General features: G+C 40.1%; 1 protein-coding gene across 4 annotated transcripts in view; it reads right to left on the reverse strand.

The window, feature by feature from the left end:
• Positions 1 to 14,111, reverse strand: part of CADPS2 (Ca++-dependent secretion activator 2) — a 392,026-nt gene that overhangs the window by 226,010 nt on the left and 151,905 nt on the right. For all 4 annotated transcript variants that reach the window (XM_004676989.2, XM_004676986.2, XM_004676984.2 and 1 more), the window contains exon 4: positions 4,486 to 4,566. In XM_004676989.2, coding sequence (XP_004677046.1) covers positions 4,486 to 4,566 — 81 coding nt within the window. The remainder of the gene's footprint in view (positions 1 to 4,485; positions 4,567 to 14,111) is intronic.

Genomic DNA, 14,111 nt, shown 5'->3' on the forward strand with positions numbered 1-14,111 from the left:
TGACAAAATACACTGCTGAGGGGAGCAGCGGGCAAGTCAGGAGAGGTCTGCTATGCCATGTGGGTCACTTCCCTGTGAGGCACTCATCTCATGCTGAAGTGGCCTTAGCTTCTTAGTGCTGTGCTTTAACCTGCTGTGCCACCAGGCAGGGCTTTTTCATTTATCTTGGATAACCCAGTGTTCAGCTCCTACCCACGCAGCTTCTCAATGGCAGTGCTGCATTATTGAGGACCACGCACAGGGGTGGGGATGGAAGCCGCAAGCCACCATCTTTCCAACGATTGCCCAATACACTAAAGATTGATGCCTGAACACTGTTTTCTTTGCTATACTCAAACACAACCAAAGCAAGCCACTTCTCCAGTGTTAAAACATGCTGCCGCTGCTGTTCTGTAGTGTCTGAACTTTTCCCAGCTCACATCCGCGTCAGAAAGACACCAGGCGCCACCTCCTGAATCAGCCGGGTCTCAGGGCTCTGGCTTTCCTTCTGCTCCCACGATAACCTTCACATGTCTCAAATATTCTTCACGTGTAACTGATATTAAATTTAATATCATAGGAAGATTTCATATCTACAGTCATAATTAACTTTACCAAGGAACATTCTTTGGTATCTTTTTTTTTTTTTTAACATTTTGCTATCGTTTTAATGAAAATTTCCAAAATACAGTTTCTCCCATTATGGAAAGGAGAATGTCTGATTTAGTAGGTTATAGTTGGCATCTAGAATTTTCAAAACTTAAATTAATGATGACAGGGCCCTCCCTGGTGGCTCATTGCATTAGGGCACAGCACTGCAAGCTGGCCTTGGCTGCTTCAGTGAGAGTTTGATGCCCACCACGGAGGTGACCCATATGGCGTGGCAGACCTCTCCTGTCTCGCCCGCTGCTCCCCTCAGCAGTGTACCTCGTTGATCTGCTTGTTTTACTCCCCACTCTGTCCCTGGTGAATCCTCTCACCACCCCTGCACCTCTGGCCTGTACCTTGGTTCTGTATACATAAATGAATACATCTTTTTAAAAAATTAATTACTGATGACAGCATTTGCAGAACCCAAAATCAATCTACCATAGCACACCAAAGAGTAATGTTCTGTTTTTGGGTAAAGGGGGCCTATCCCAGTAGTTGTCTGCATCCTCAGGAAAAACAGGTAGCTACTCAATTACAGGGTACCTTGGTCTCCTTTTGGGGGAAAGATGCTTAGGGATACTTTCAATATAGGCACATAACAATAAAAATAGATTTTTGTATCTGTGAATTTTTAAATCTGTCATTGTGAAGATTAACAGGCACCCAGCACATGGAAATATGAGTGACCATTTCTATTTGCTGTGATATGGTTGATTTTTGTGCTTGTGAATGCTATCATCATTAATTTAATAAGTCATAAAGTTTTTGGTCCTCTAAGGCTGAAGGCTGTTTGAGGACTAGCTGAGGAAATATCTTTAGTTCAACTGGTTAAAAATTCAGACAATGAAGTTACACGTTACCTTATAGAATTTTCTCTGGAAAAGAAGCAAATGATGTACATCTCTTGTGTCCAGTAATGTCAACAAGAATTACAGTTTAAATCCTTACTGTAAATTAACCACTATTAGATCTAATCCATGAATCTTACTTTTTTTTTTTTTTTAAAGATTTATTTATTGGCCCTCCCTGGTGGCGCAGCGGGTTAAAGCACAGTACTGAGAATCTAAAGCTGCTTCCGCATGAGTTCGATTCCCGCCTGCCCCGGAGGTGACCACATGGCGCGGCAGACCTTTCCTCACCCGCCCGCTGCTCCCCTCAGCAGTGTACTTCGTCCAGCTGCCAGTTCTGCTCCCAACACTGTCTCTGGTGAATCCTCTCACCACCCCTGAGCCTTTGGCCTATACCCCAGTTCTGTATGCACAAATAAATAAATCTTTTAAAAAAATTATTTATTCATACATAACTGGGGTACAGGCCAGAGATGCGGAGGGTGAGATTCACCAAGGACAGAGTGGGGAGCAGAACAGGCAGATCAAGGAAGTACACTGCTGAGGGGAGCAGTGGACGGGTCAGGAGAGGTCTGCCTCGCCATGTGGATCTCCTCCTGGGCAGGCGGGATCGAACTCATGCGGTAGTGGTTGAAGTTTCTTAGTGCAGTGCTTCAACCCGCTGCACCACCAGGGAGGGCCCATGAATCTTATTTTTAACTTTGCCTAAAAACAACCAACTTTCAAATGCTCTCTGGATTAATTTTCACAGCTAATTAGCTTGCTCATTAAGTAGGCATTGAATGAAATCTTTACTGTATTTATTTTGTATCTGAGTCATAATTTGGTCTTTTTAGAAATTATATTTTAGCAAAACAAATGGCAAAAAAAAGAGTACATGTTGGAAAGTTTGGATACACTACTATTTTATATAAAACAGGAAGGTGCTGTTTAGTGGAAAACAGCATTAGCTTGTTGCAAGGGGCAACACCACACTGATAAAGAAACAGCAGTCTGTGGAGCAGGCTACATAATGCAGGACGCTGTTAAAGAGCAAGATCCTGGCCTTTTCATTGGTAGAATAATCATACAGCATCAGTTGTAGGAAGAAGTAGGAAAAAGGAAAAGGGGAAGGGCGGATCTATAATCTATAGTATGAGGGAGTGTGAATCTGCCCTCCAGGTCTTTCTCATCTGCTTGATGACTCAGGACTGTAAGGTTCGGCCTCATTCTCCAGTCAGGGTTTCAATTTTATCAACAAGCTGTTTCTCTGATCAGCTTCTGGGGTCCCTGGTCATACATTGGTCCTCGGCTTCCTGGGTGTTCCAATCATACTCAGAATGTATGAGTCGGGGGGTAAATTTATGCAACCGTCATCAGCCCCCTAGTCATTCCCGGTCATACCAGGGGAAGCACACTCTTCTCAGGGTGATCAAGCTTTTTATTCTTGATTGATTTGAAAGGCACCTAGTAAGGTTTGGCTCATATGACTGACCGAGAGGTTAATGAAGGGCAGTTCTGACCTTGTGTAGGAATGCAGGACTGTAAGTAACAAAATGATGGCCCTATGGCCACTTGGGGTTAGACCCACATAGCTTATGAAAAAAAATCTCTATTCAGCATTAAGTTAAAACATTTCATTCCTTATCATTTTCATGGAGGATATCAGGAATCTGAAAATTAACTGTTTTCTCTACATTTTCAAACTTTTCAGACAACAGGCTACACTAGAATTTTTTTCTGCAGGGGAGAAAATAAAGCAGCTGTTTTACTGCTTGGTGATGTATTGATAGTAGTTCATCAACTTTATTGAGCCTGCTTGTGCTGCTTCTTTCTTGGAAACAGAGCAAATTGTACATAGACAGGTGTATGTGTAAAATTTGTTGTTTTAAATTAGGACAGAGTCAGAAATTGGGTTATTCCCCAGTTTAGCTGTGAATCACTCCTATAAAACATGACTTAAATGTTCTAATTCAGCCCTCTGTACAGCACAGCTCTTAGTAGCTCTAACACCGCTGTCTATGAAGACAAAGTCAGCGACATATACCAATTCACACTGGATGCTTCTCCATGCTGCCCATTCTCTCTCTCCTCACCCCTTGCCCTCCAATCTTGTTGCAGTGTTGCTCTGTAATAATACTATGAACCCACAGAGCAGATAAATTTACTTACTGCCCCCTCCTAATTTCACCTCTGTCTTATTGGCTAAACATATATACACAGAGACATACCGCTATATATGTAGATGGATAGACAAACACATATGTGTACACATAAAATCATACCTATGTTGTATCTAATATACGTTTAGATCTATGTTCAGAGTCACAGGTTCAGTAGGAGATTATCTATCTATTTTGGTTCTATTTCTCTAGAGAACCCTGATGAATAAAGGAAGTCAGCATGTGAAAATCAGCGGGAAATCATCAATGGCCAGGAGAATAACTTGGGCAGAGACCCCATGGCAGGAAGAACAAGGAAGCCAGGCAGCTGGCGAGGACTGAGCAAGGGGGAAGCTGAACAGAGGACTAGTTCAGAGGGGCAGCAAAGACAAGATTATGCAGGATTTACAGGCTGCAGTACAAACTTCTGTTTTGCTCATTGTAATATGAGGAACCGAAACTGGGTTGTCAGTAAAATACTAGCTACTGTGACAATGGGCACAGATAGAGGTCAGGGAAGCTAGCCAAAGGGACAGAAGTGTTATCCTAATGAGATGCAATGACAACCAGACCAGAGTGGAAGAAGAGGGTGAGTACAACTGTCAGATTCTGAAAACTCTTTGAAGAGAGTTACAAATAGATGTCCTGGTGAATTTGGCAAGAGGTATGGAAAAAGAAAAAAGTCAAGATTATTTACGTTTTCTGGACTGAGAACTGGAAAAATACTACTAAGACCTGGCCCACCCTAACCACCACCATTCCTGCTCCTGACTTCAGGTTCTCTGCTTTATTTTTTTTTTTCAATAGCAAACGATCACCTTCCATAAGAAATAAACGGAACAAATACATTGAATTTAATAATTTACCTTTGCCATTTTCTCTGCCAACTGCAAACGGCCATCAAGTTCCCTTCTGATCTGAGCTGCTTGTTCGTCTGCATTATCCAGCTTAAAAATAAAACAGAAATTGCACATATTGTGATTACTTAATGACAGTGAAGTGCAGATTAAAGGGAAGATTAAATGACTCAAGGTTTTTTTTTTTTTTAATTTTCTCAGCTACTTATTGAGAAGAGAAACAGAAGGTTGTTTAATCAGATTGGCAGCCCAATGAAACCTGTTAGGCATTTTTGTTTACAAAAATAAGTTAGAAAATCTAAGGCTAAAAAGTTCAGTTTACATAAAAACTGTATACTTCTTTATTGCACCTTCCACAGTTGCAAATCAAGATGCTCTTGCTTTCTTGAGGCTGATGCTAACTAGTCACTAAGTTCATTCAATCTGGTCTTTTTTCTTTATGGAGGTCAGTCGTAAGTAGTTCTACATAGATAAATCTGTTATTTCAAATTCCCAGAATGCAGTTCTGGATGACTATATCCTGAGCAATGTTTTGGTTTTCTTCTTTTAAAAAAGGATGGCTTTTGTTTTCATAGGAAGTTTGTAGTAGTCCTAATCTATAAAAGCCTGACTTGATTGACAGTGTTCTGACACTGAAGTCCTATTGCATATGTTTGTTATTTTCGTACCAACAGGCTCATATTGCCAAGAAGTCTTTCCACTCTTTTCAGACTGGCAACCACATTAACTTTCAAAAACCCTTGTTTAAGTTCCTTAAATATTTATATCTCCAGATTAATAGCTTTCATTTATTTTTAAGTGGAAGTATTTGAATCACTTTTGGGTTTTCCAAATGTTTTCTTTGTAAGAGACAGTTTTCAAGTATATTAATAGCTTAACAGCTTTGTTTGAAAAAAAAAATGTCGACAAAGGAGCTCATTCCTCTTCCACACTGATTTTTTTTTTTAAGATTTATTTATGCATACAGAATTGGGGTACAGGTCAGAGGTGCAGGGGTGGTGAGAGGATTCACCAGAGACAGAGTGGGGAGCAGAACAGGCAGACTGATGAAGTACACTGAAGGGTACAGAGGGCAGGTCAGGAGAGGTCTGCTGCACCATAGGGGTCACCTCTGGGGCAGGGATCAAACTCATGCTGAAGTGGCTTTAGCTTCTTAGTGTTGTGCTTTAACCCGCTGCACCACTAAGGAGGGCCTTACACTGATTTTTAATGAACCTTGAAGCTAAGCTTTCAGACTAAAAGGTGTCCAGCTTTGGTGATGTCTGGCATCATTTTGTGAGCCTAGAAAGGCATACTTCCAAACGTGCCCACACTAACAGTGGAAAAGCTAAATAAAGACCATGCATAAACATTTATGGTCTCTGTTCTATGGGGTGCTAAACTGAGTTGAAAGAGTTTAATCAACTGGCTCTTTTTACATATAAGGAGCTCCGACTGAAGTTCCATGTTTTGTTTTCATATACATCTGGAATATATTACCTTTGTTGTTAACATTAATGAAAGTTACATAATTTGATTTAAATGAAGATTTTCCCTGAAGTTGGACATTTCAGTTGAGAGAACTTCGGTTTCACATGCTGTTGTAAGAAGTAATAGAAATACCTATTGTATACAGCTTACAAAACTGGTATCATATCACAACTAGAACACTGAGTTTGAGTAACTCCTCTTAGGACAACTCAGTTCTGTGTGTTACCCCTTGAGTGTTTACAAAGTTCCAGTGAGAAACCTCTATGTAGGTTTGTATCTCAACCGCCAGTCAAGACACAGAACAGTTCTCATGCCACATGTAGCCATTTTATAACCAGGTTTACCTCCCCCTGGCCAATCACAGCTTGTTTTAATGATGTACCTCAGGTCACACAATGTGTGAAAATAACTTTTAGTGAGACAAACTGATTCTTTTTTCATTTCCATCATGAAACTGAACTTGTGCTCCAGTGAATGGTTAACATTTATGAACAATAGACTTAAACCCTCTTCTCAATCTACCAACATCACTGCCTGTTTCCGCAAGTCCATGGTCATAAACATATTGACTTTCTGATAACTCACAAATATATTTGTAGATCTAACCACTCACTAGAACTCCAGACTCAGTCTCCACCTGTCTACTTAACCACATCAACCTGAGTAGGAAAATGGCATATTGCATGTAACAGACTCAAAATGGAACCTTAGCTTCCAGCTCTCCAACCCAGTGACATCATCCATGGGTACTTCCAAGTCACGTGAATGGCAGACCTATTTGCCAGTTGTTCAAGCCCACAGTGGTGATGTGATCTTTGACCCTTCTTTCTCCACAGATCATACACAATCCAATCACAAGTCATTCAGAGTGAACCCTAAAAACACAGAGTTGAGACAGGTTCTTGGCCAGGACTCTTCCTTTGAGTTGTATTTTTGCCACACCGTTACACATACTGTAATGGTATACATTTTTTTATTTTCTGAACTATCAAGAGGATTCCCCTACCCCACCCCAATTAAAAAAAAAAACAGATGTGAAGCATATGTAATAAATATATGAAAAAATTTTCAAAAGTAGAGAAAAGGAAGAAAAGCCTCAATGGATGGTTTATAGGTGTGAATATCAGACTGTCAGATATTGGTGACACAACTGTGTGTAGTGCTGGACTTGGGCTCTGAGAGAAAGAAGATGAGGCTATGTGGACTCTGGAGTTTGTGGCAGGTTAAAGGCAAGTCCTCAGTTCATGGAAAAAAATATCTTAACTTCATTTTCCTTGACTTTAAATTTCTGATTTCAACATGAACTGACACTGGGTAATTTACCTCACAGATATCCTTTCCTAGCACAGAATATTCCTCAAACCTTTTACAAAGGTTCATTAAGTCCTATCTGTAACAGATATCCAAATGCATCTCTAGTTTCTGTAATGCCTCTATGGCACAGAGACTTTTGCTACTCAATCAAATGATTGTGAAATATTTAGAGCAAAATGTTAATTTTCCTCCTATTCACTACATTATGACTACTATTTCCACATTCGGAATATTCTTGGTTAAAGAATTCTGAAGCTGAACTTTCAGAAATCTATAAATCTGCTGCAAGTTGTAGGCAAAATTTGGTAGAGATGTATTATTTTCCTGGGGAACTGCTTGAATGTCACAGCTGACTGAAGGTGCTCAAAGTGGCAATTAACCTAAAAGAAAGAAAGAACCATATCTCTTGGAGAATCTTCTGTATCTAAGTGTCTACTATTCAATGGATCTTGAAGAGGCTGTATGACTTTTCACACACAAGCCATGGGGAAAGACCATCTCAGACCTAATTCTTACAGGAATGTGTTAAATTTTTGAAATGGGAATAAGACATAAACTCTTACAATATTGATTCGGATGGTCCATAACTACTTCACTAACTTTTAAATTTTTTTCTTTACCTAGTGCACAGCAAACACTACTGCGGACTACCAGTAGCTACAGAAGTCCTAGACTCCCAGTTCACACTTTATGCAGAAAACGAAAAAGAACATGTTAAGATTATAATTGTCACAGAAAGCTACTGAATGAACACTATAGAAATTCAGTGATGAAGAGATATTTATCCTGGCTGATAGTATCAGAAAGGATAGATGAAGAGGGAAATAGTAACAAAGGACTTTGAGATGAGAAACTTAGACCTAAAAAAGCAGTCTTTTAGTCTTGATTTGCAAAACCTCAAGCCCTGGCCTCCCTTTGCCCACAACTCTCACGTTCCTCTTGTAAATAGAGAAGAGCGCAGAGATCAGTGTATCTGCCCAGAGAAACCAAAGTCTGTGCTGGAAGCTAACGATCGATCTGTCAGCTAACATTATAGACACGGTTTAAGATAACTTTACTAAGTTTTATTGAACAGTTCCATTTAAAACTTGTGATGTGCTTCTTCTAATGTGATACAAACTACACATACCAAATACTGGAATTCAGTAAGTTTGCTCATGTCAAAGATAAAATTATTTTAAAAAATGCTCTTCACATAACTGTTGAGCATCATTGCCCTCTCTGACTAGTCTATTTTTTTGAATAGCATAACTGACTTTATATTGTCAATCACTAAAAAGGGTATTAATAACCCTAGCAACTGTACCTTCTTTATCTCACCAGAAAAAATAAAAAAATGAAATCAGCTTTCTCATTGAGGACTTACTCCAATTAGACTCTTTCCAAACAAAGCAAATTCCATTGTTTTCTTATAATATACATCTTGTTAGAATATCCATCTTTACCCTTTTGTAGGAAACATACAAGTAGATAAAGATTTGCACTTTTCCCTTAAGTTAATGCATATGTTCTGGCTCATGGTATTTATATCATCTATAAATATCTATAAACCTGGCAATTTATGGATCATACAGTATGAGAAGTAACTGATGTAAACCTAACACTGATTCCAAAAGAACACCAACACTTTATCATATGAACTTCCAGTAACACAGTGTTGACTTATTTGACAGAGCCAAGTGGGCCTGGGTTTTCCAACAGGGCCTCACAAGACTGACTAAAGGCCTTAAGTATTAGCAATTGAATATGCTTCATCAATAAACCAATCAATTCTCTATCATCATTTGAATCAAAAATTATTATAGAGTATACAGCCTCCCTGGTGATGCAAACGTTAAAGCCTCAGCACTATCAAACTACTGCCACTGTGACATGAATTCAATCCCAGGTCAGGGAGCTAAACTCTGTTGTTCTCTGCTGCTCCCCTCAGCAGTGTATTTCAGTGGTTCAATCTGTCTGTTCTGCTTCCTATTCTATCTCTGGTGAATCCTCTTACCCCCCACACATCTCCACTCCAGTTCTTGTATGCATAAATAAAATAAATTAAAAAAAATGATACAGCATCACTCTCTCTCACTGATGTTAATTGTCCTGTTATTTTCTGTGCTTGTCTCAACCCAACTCCCCCTCACTCTCTGGGCCCATAAATTACACATGGCTTGATAGCAGATCTTTGATAACTGACTTACTGCTGAACTTCTCAGATATCCATGACCCATGCTCTCAAACTATAGTCTGTATCTGTTATCAGTGCACCCTATCCTAGAGATAGAAATGAAACAAAACCCTCTCCAATGGTGGAATTCAAGTAACTAGTCTCAGTTTTAGTGCAAATACTTGAAAGGTCCTTGGGCCTTAACATCTCCTCCATGCGGAACCACCTTCTGTGAGGCAATCACCCTTAAAAATCCAAGCCCTTCCTCCCTTCTTGAGTACTGAAAATAGTCCACAACCACAAGGTAATTAAAAGTCCTTTTGTAACTTCACACAAAAAGAACACAGGGAAATGCACTTACCCCCTACTCTCAAGGGCAATAGTGTGTGATGTTATGAATCAGCAAGCATTCTGTCTGCTGGAGGCAAAGCTTTTAAAGAACTCCCTTATATCTACCTTCTAAATTATGTATAAAAAAACATGACTCAGAAATAGCAGTTCTGCAAAGGATTCTTGTAGAATAGTTCTAAGTCTTAAAAATACATTTCCCAAACTACACTTTTCTTTGAATACTTAAAAGTAGAGAAAAGATGAATGAGTTAATTAGATATGAAATTATCCTATGTGAACTGAGCTAAACTATATTAAATAATGGATCAAAGTGTTCAAAGCAGGAACATAGGAAATTTAGCCTCAAACATAAAAACCATAAGACTTCAATAGTCTGGAGAATATGCGTGCATATTCTCTGAAGTGGTAGATATAGTTTGGCAAATTTTTACACAACATTAAATTTTGCTTTAGTGTCTCCTTTGAATCAACATTTTATCTTGTAAAAAAAAGAAATAAGCTAGTAATAATTCCAATTATTATCTAGCTATACTCACCTCCAAATAGATGATTAGGTGATTTTACATTCAAATTAATAATCCGAAATTCAGAGTTCAGCAATCAAAGACTATCAGTGTTAGTATCAGAGCAGAGCTAGAAGGACCTCAACTCACGCAGCACTCACTCAGTGTTAGGACTGTTCAAGGTTTTCATAAACAGTATCATATTTCAAGTTCAGAAAAGACCTTTATGTCTCTCTCTCTTTTTTTATTTGTGCATACAGAACTGGGGTACAGGTCAGAGGAGCAGGGGCAACGAGAGGCTTCACCAGGGACAGAGTGGGGAGCAGAACAGGCAGATCGATGAAGTACACTGCTGAGGGGAGCAGCGGGTGGTCAGGAGAGGTCTGCCGCACCATGTGGTCACCTCCAGGGCAGGTGGGAATCGAACTTATTTGGAAGCGGCTTTAGATTCTCAGTGTTGTGCTTTAACCCGCTGTGCCACCAGGGAGGGCCTATGTCTCATTTTAATTATGAAAAAACTTGAAACACAAATTGTTTCAAGCCATTTCCCAGGTCAGTCACAAGGGTTAAATCCTGCCGGTTAATCCTCCCATGCTCCTTCAAAATGCCCCATACATAACTTCATCTTTCATTCTCTTTAGTGCCCACAATAGGAAACATCACACATGACTGCACGATTAGGGGCACGCAGACTACATAAGTTTCCTCTGCTCAGTATTTCCTTTATAATTAAGGAAATGTAAATTTTGCACTTTCCCTCCCCTAATATTTGAGAACAGTGATGGGGGCAGAAACAGGGAAACTATCATGGAGCCAGAATGTCCCCTGGATCTCGGAGAAGAGAATACTGTGAGACAAATTTAAAATCCAAGAAAACACAGGAAGTGGTTAAGCACAGCAATCAACTTGGTTTACCTGGAACATGGGTGTGGAAAGGATTGTTACAGGAAATGAAGCTAAGGAAGGCTGGAGGGGGCGAGTGTGAAGGGACAGTCGTTGAAAGGTCAGCCAGGCATATCAACTTTATTGTGAAAAGGGGAGCCAGTATAATTTCTTTCCCCTCAAAGCTGGGTCAGGAGAGGGTAAGGATGGTGATCTGAAAACACTATTTTGGCAACAAAAATATGTAGGGTGGGAATAAATATGTAGGGTGATGTTCTCTATGAAGTATTAAAATCTCCCGCTATGGCACCAGCTTTGTAAATAAGAAAGCAAATAATGCAATGTGGCGGAGGAAGCAGCAGTATCATGGAATTATTTGGGCTAGGATGGCAATAAGGAAGGAAGCACAGAAGGCTTTAAGAAGGAGAATAATGAGACAAAATGGTATTTTTAAACTGAACGAGATTAAAAAGTGTGTACCATGTACCGCACTGGTGGAATGGGAAGACGAGCTGACTTACTAGTAAGGGCAAAGAACAGGGTGTCCTTATGAGCATCGTGAATATAGCTTGTTACCACTGAAGTACTTTCCAGTAGCTCTAACATAGTACAACGGTCCAAGTAGCATCTAATTTCTACACACACCAGGTAGCGACCTACCTGTGTTTTTCAAGCATCATTGCTCTTAGTTCCATATCAAGCCTACAGTGTGTTCACGAACCTGTGAGGTAACTCAAAGATCAAGCAGTCAGTCTTGCTCATCTGCAGACTTTCGTGTAAGCATGAATAGGCTTTGCAAAGAGGAAATGAGACCATTTATAACTTTTACCAGAAACCTTTACACCAGTTTTTAATACATAGCTAGAATTGCTCACTGTCACTCATTATATAAGAAAAAAATTTACTAAGACAATAATGAGTTGGCTTTGCTCTAGACAACAGGATTAAGGGCTCTTCTCTTTACCAATCATTCCATGGAATCTTCCCTTGTCAAAGTCAACAGCATCTCGATAAACTCAAAATGTGCTTTGTTGTCATTTAGTTAGTACACTTCTTAGAAACCCGACACATGCTCTTGTTACCCTTTCACTTCACAGGCTCCTTTCTCCTTCCTGCAGTATCTAAACCCAGGTGTCCACTGGACTGGATTCCAGGCCTTTTTCTTCTGGAGCGCCAACTCTCTCAAAATGGTCTACTAGTGTCCTATGGCATAAAGTACTAACATTATCTACCTGGAAATTTTTTTAAATGAAAAAAATATTTTACTCTGTTTAAAAAAAAAGATTTATTTTATATATTTATGCATATAAGAACTGGCATGTTGGCCAGAAGTGTGGGGGTGAGAGGATTCACCAGAGTGGGGAGCAGAACAGGCAGAATGATCTGACCCTGACTGCTCACTGGGTTTCAGGCTTCCATACCCAACCATCTACCACTGTCACATGGACAGCTAATATATCTATTTCTGCATGTGAAAAAGAGAATTCTTGATTTCTTCCCCAAATACTGCTCCATGAAGAGTGCACAGGCTTCATGAGAGCCTAGAACTGTGCCTGACAGAGAAGGTATTAAGTTGAAAGAACATTCTAATAAGAAATGGCCCACTAATAAGAAATGGCCATAATTAAGACACATGCTGCATCAGAAAAATACTGGCAATTTAAATGGAGAAGGAATTATCATACTATCTTTTTATAACACTGGGGGAGAGGAATAAGTGGGTGTTACTCATAGCTGTAAAAAAGAAAAACGCTGTACCTGAAGTTACTGTTTCCCAGTTTCTCCTTGAACTCCCAGAATTCCATCCCTTTTCCTAGGCAAGCACATGGCCTAGTGCACTGACTCAAGTCAATATCCTCATGGCGGTGTTCTCTGGTGGACAAGCAGGCAGGGAAAAGCACTCTGTGACCCGCATCAGTGCACGGCAGGGAGCTTTTGTGAAAACAGACACTGCGCCCACTTCCATGTGCTGTCCCGCCAGCTCAGGAAGGCCAGACCTCAGGGGCTCTGAGAGCTCGCAGGACACTCGTTGTGCAGCCAGGATGAGGCACTAACTAAATCCGCGCAGCCCCCTCTATCAAATGAAGGAATTCCACCCTCCTCACAGCCTTCCCACTATCCTCACCCTGGTTCACACTGGGCTGGGTATGCGCCCCAGGAGACGTACGGATCCACCTCATCACATTAGTCAGTGTGTCTGTCTCCTGACCACATGCGAAAGCCTTGAGGAAAAGAAGCAAATGCTGCCACTTTGGCAATTTCACTGCTAAGCCCAGTAACTAACATTTAAAAAGGTATTCAGTCAACATTTTGAAATGAGTAAGCCATCTACCATATGTCTCATTATCATTTTGATAGAATATTTTCATTAACAATCTTGAAAAAGGTAATTGCTTATTACACTTGAAATATATTCATATATTCCCTTCTCATTCATTAGTAGTCAAGAATGGGTTAGCAAGTGCATTAGTAAAATCTTTGTTTCTTTAGTACTAGAAAGGTTCCTAATCTTTGTAGATTTGTCTTCTTGTCATTAAAAATAAAGAAGAAAAGCAGGAATAAAATTCTAATTTCTACAGAATGGTGGGAATAGGAGAAAAATCTAACCATGAGTGCAGTGTGTCTGCAGGTAATCTATAGTTGATATCTGATGAGGCAAGGGGAAAAAAACTGAAGCCCTTTTTAAGAATAGTCTTACACAGTTCTGCTGCACTTAAGACTAAAGGAAAAATCAAAGTGGCGCACAGTTGAATGAAGTAACACTGACAAAGTCTATAATGTAACAACACTAAAACTGCATCCCTGGTGGCGCAGTGGGTTATAGTACAGCACTGAGAAGCTAAAGCCACTTCCGCATGAGTTTGATCCCACCTGCCCCGGAGGTGACCACATGGTGTGGCAGACCTCTCCTGACCCGCCCGCTGCTCCCCTCAGCAGTGTACTTCGTCGATCTGCCTGTT

This window comes from Condylura cristata, unplaced genomic scaffold (genome assembly GCF_000260355.1).
Source record: "Condylura cristata isolate star-nosed mole 26May11 unplaced genomic scaffold, ConCri1.0 scaffold00005, whole genome shotgun sequence".
Taxonomy (NCBI): domain Eukaryota; kingdom Metazoa; phylum Chordata; class Mammalia; order Eulipotyphla; family Talpidae; genus Condylura; species Condylura cristata.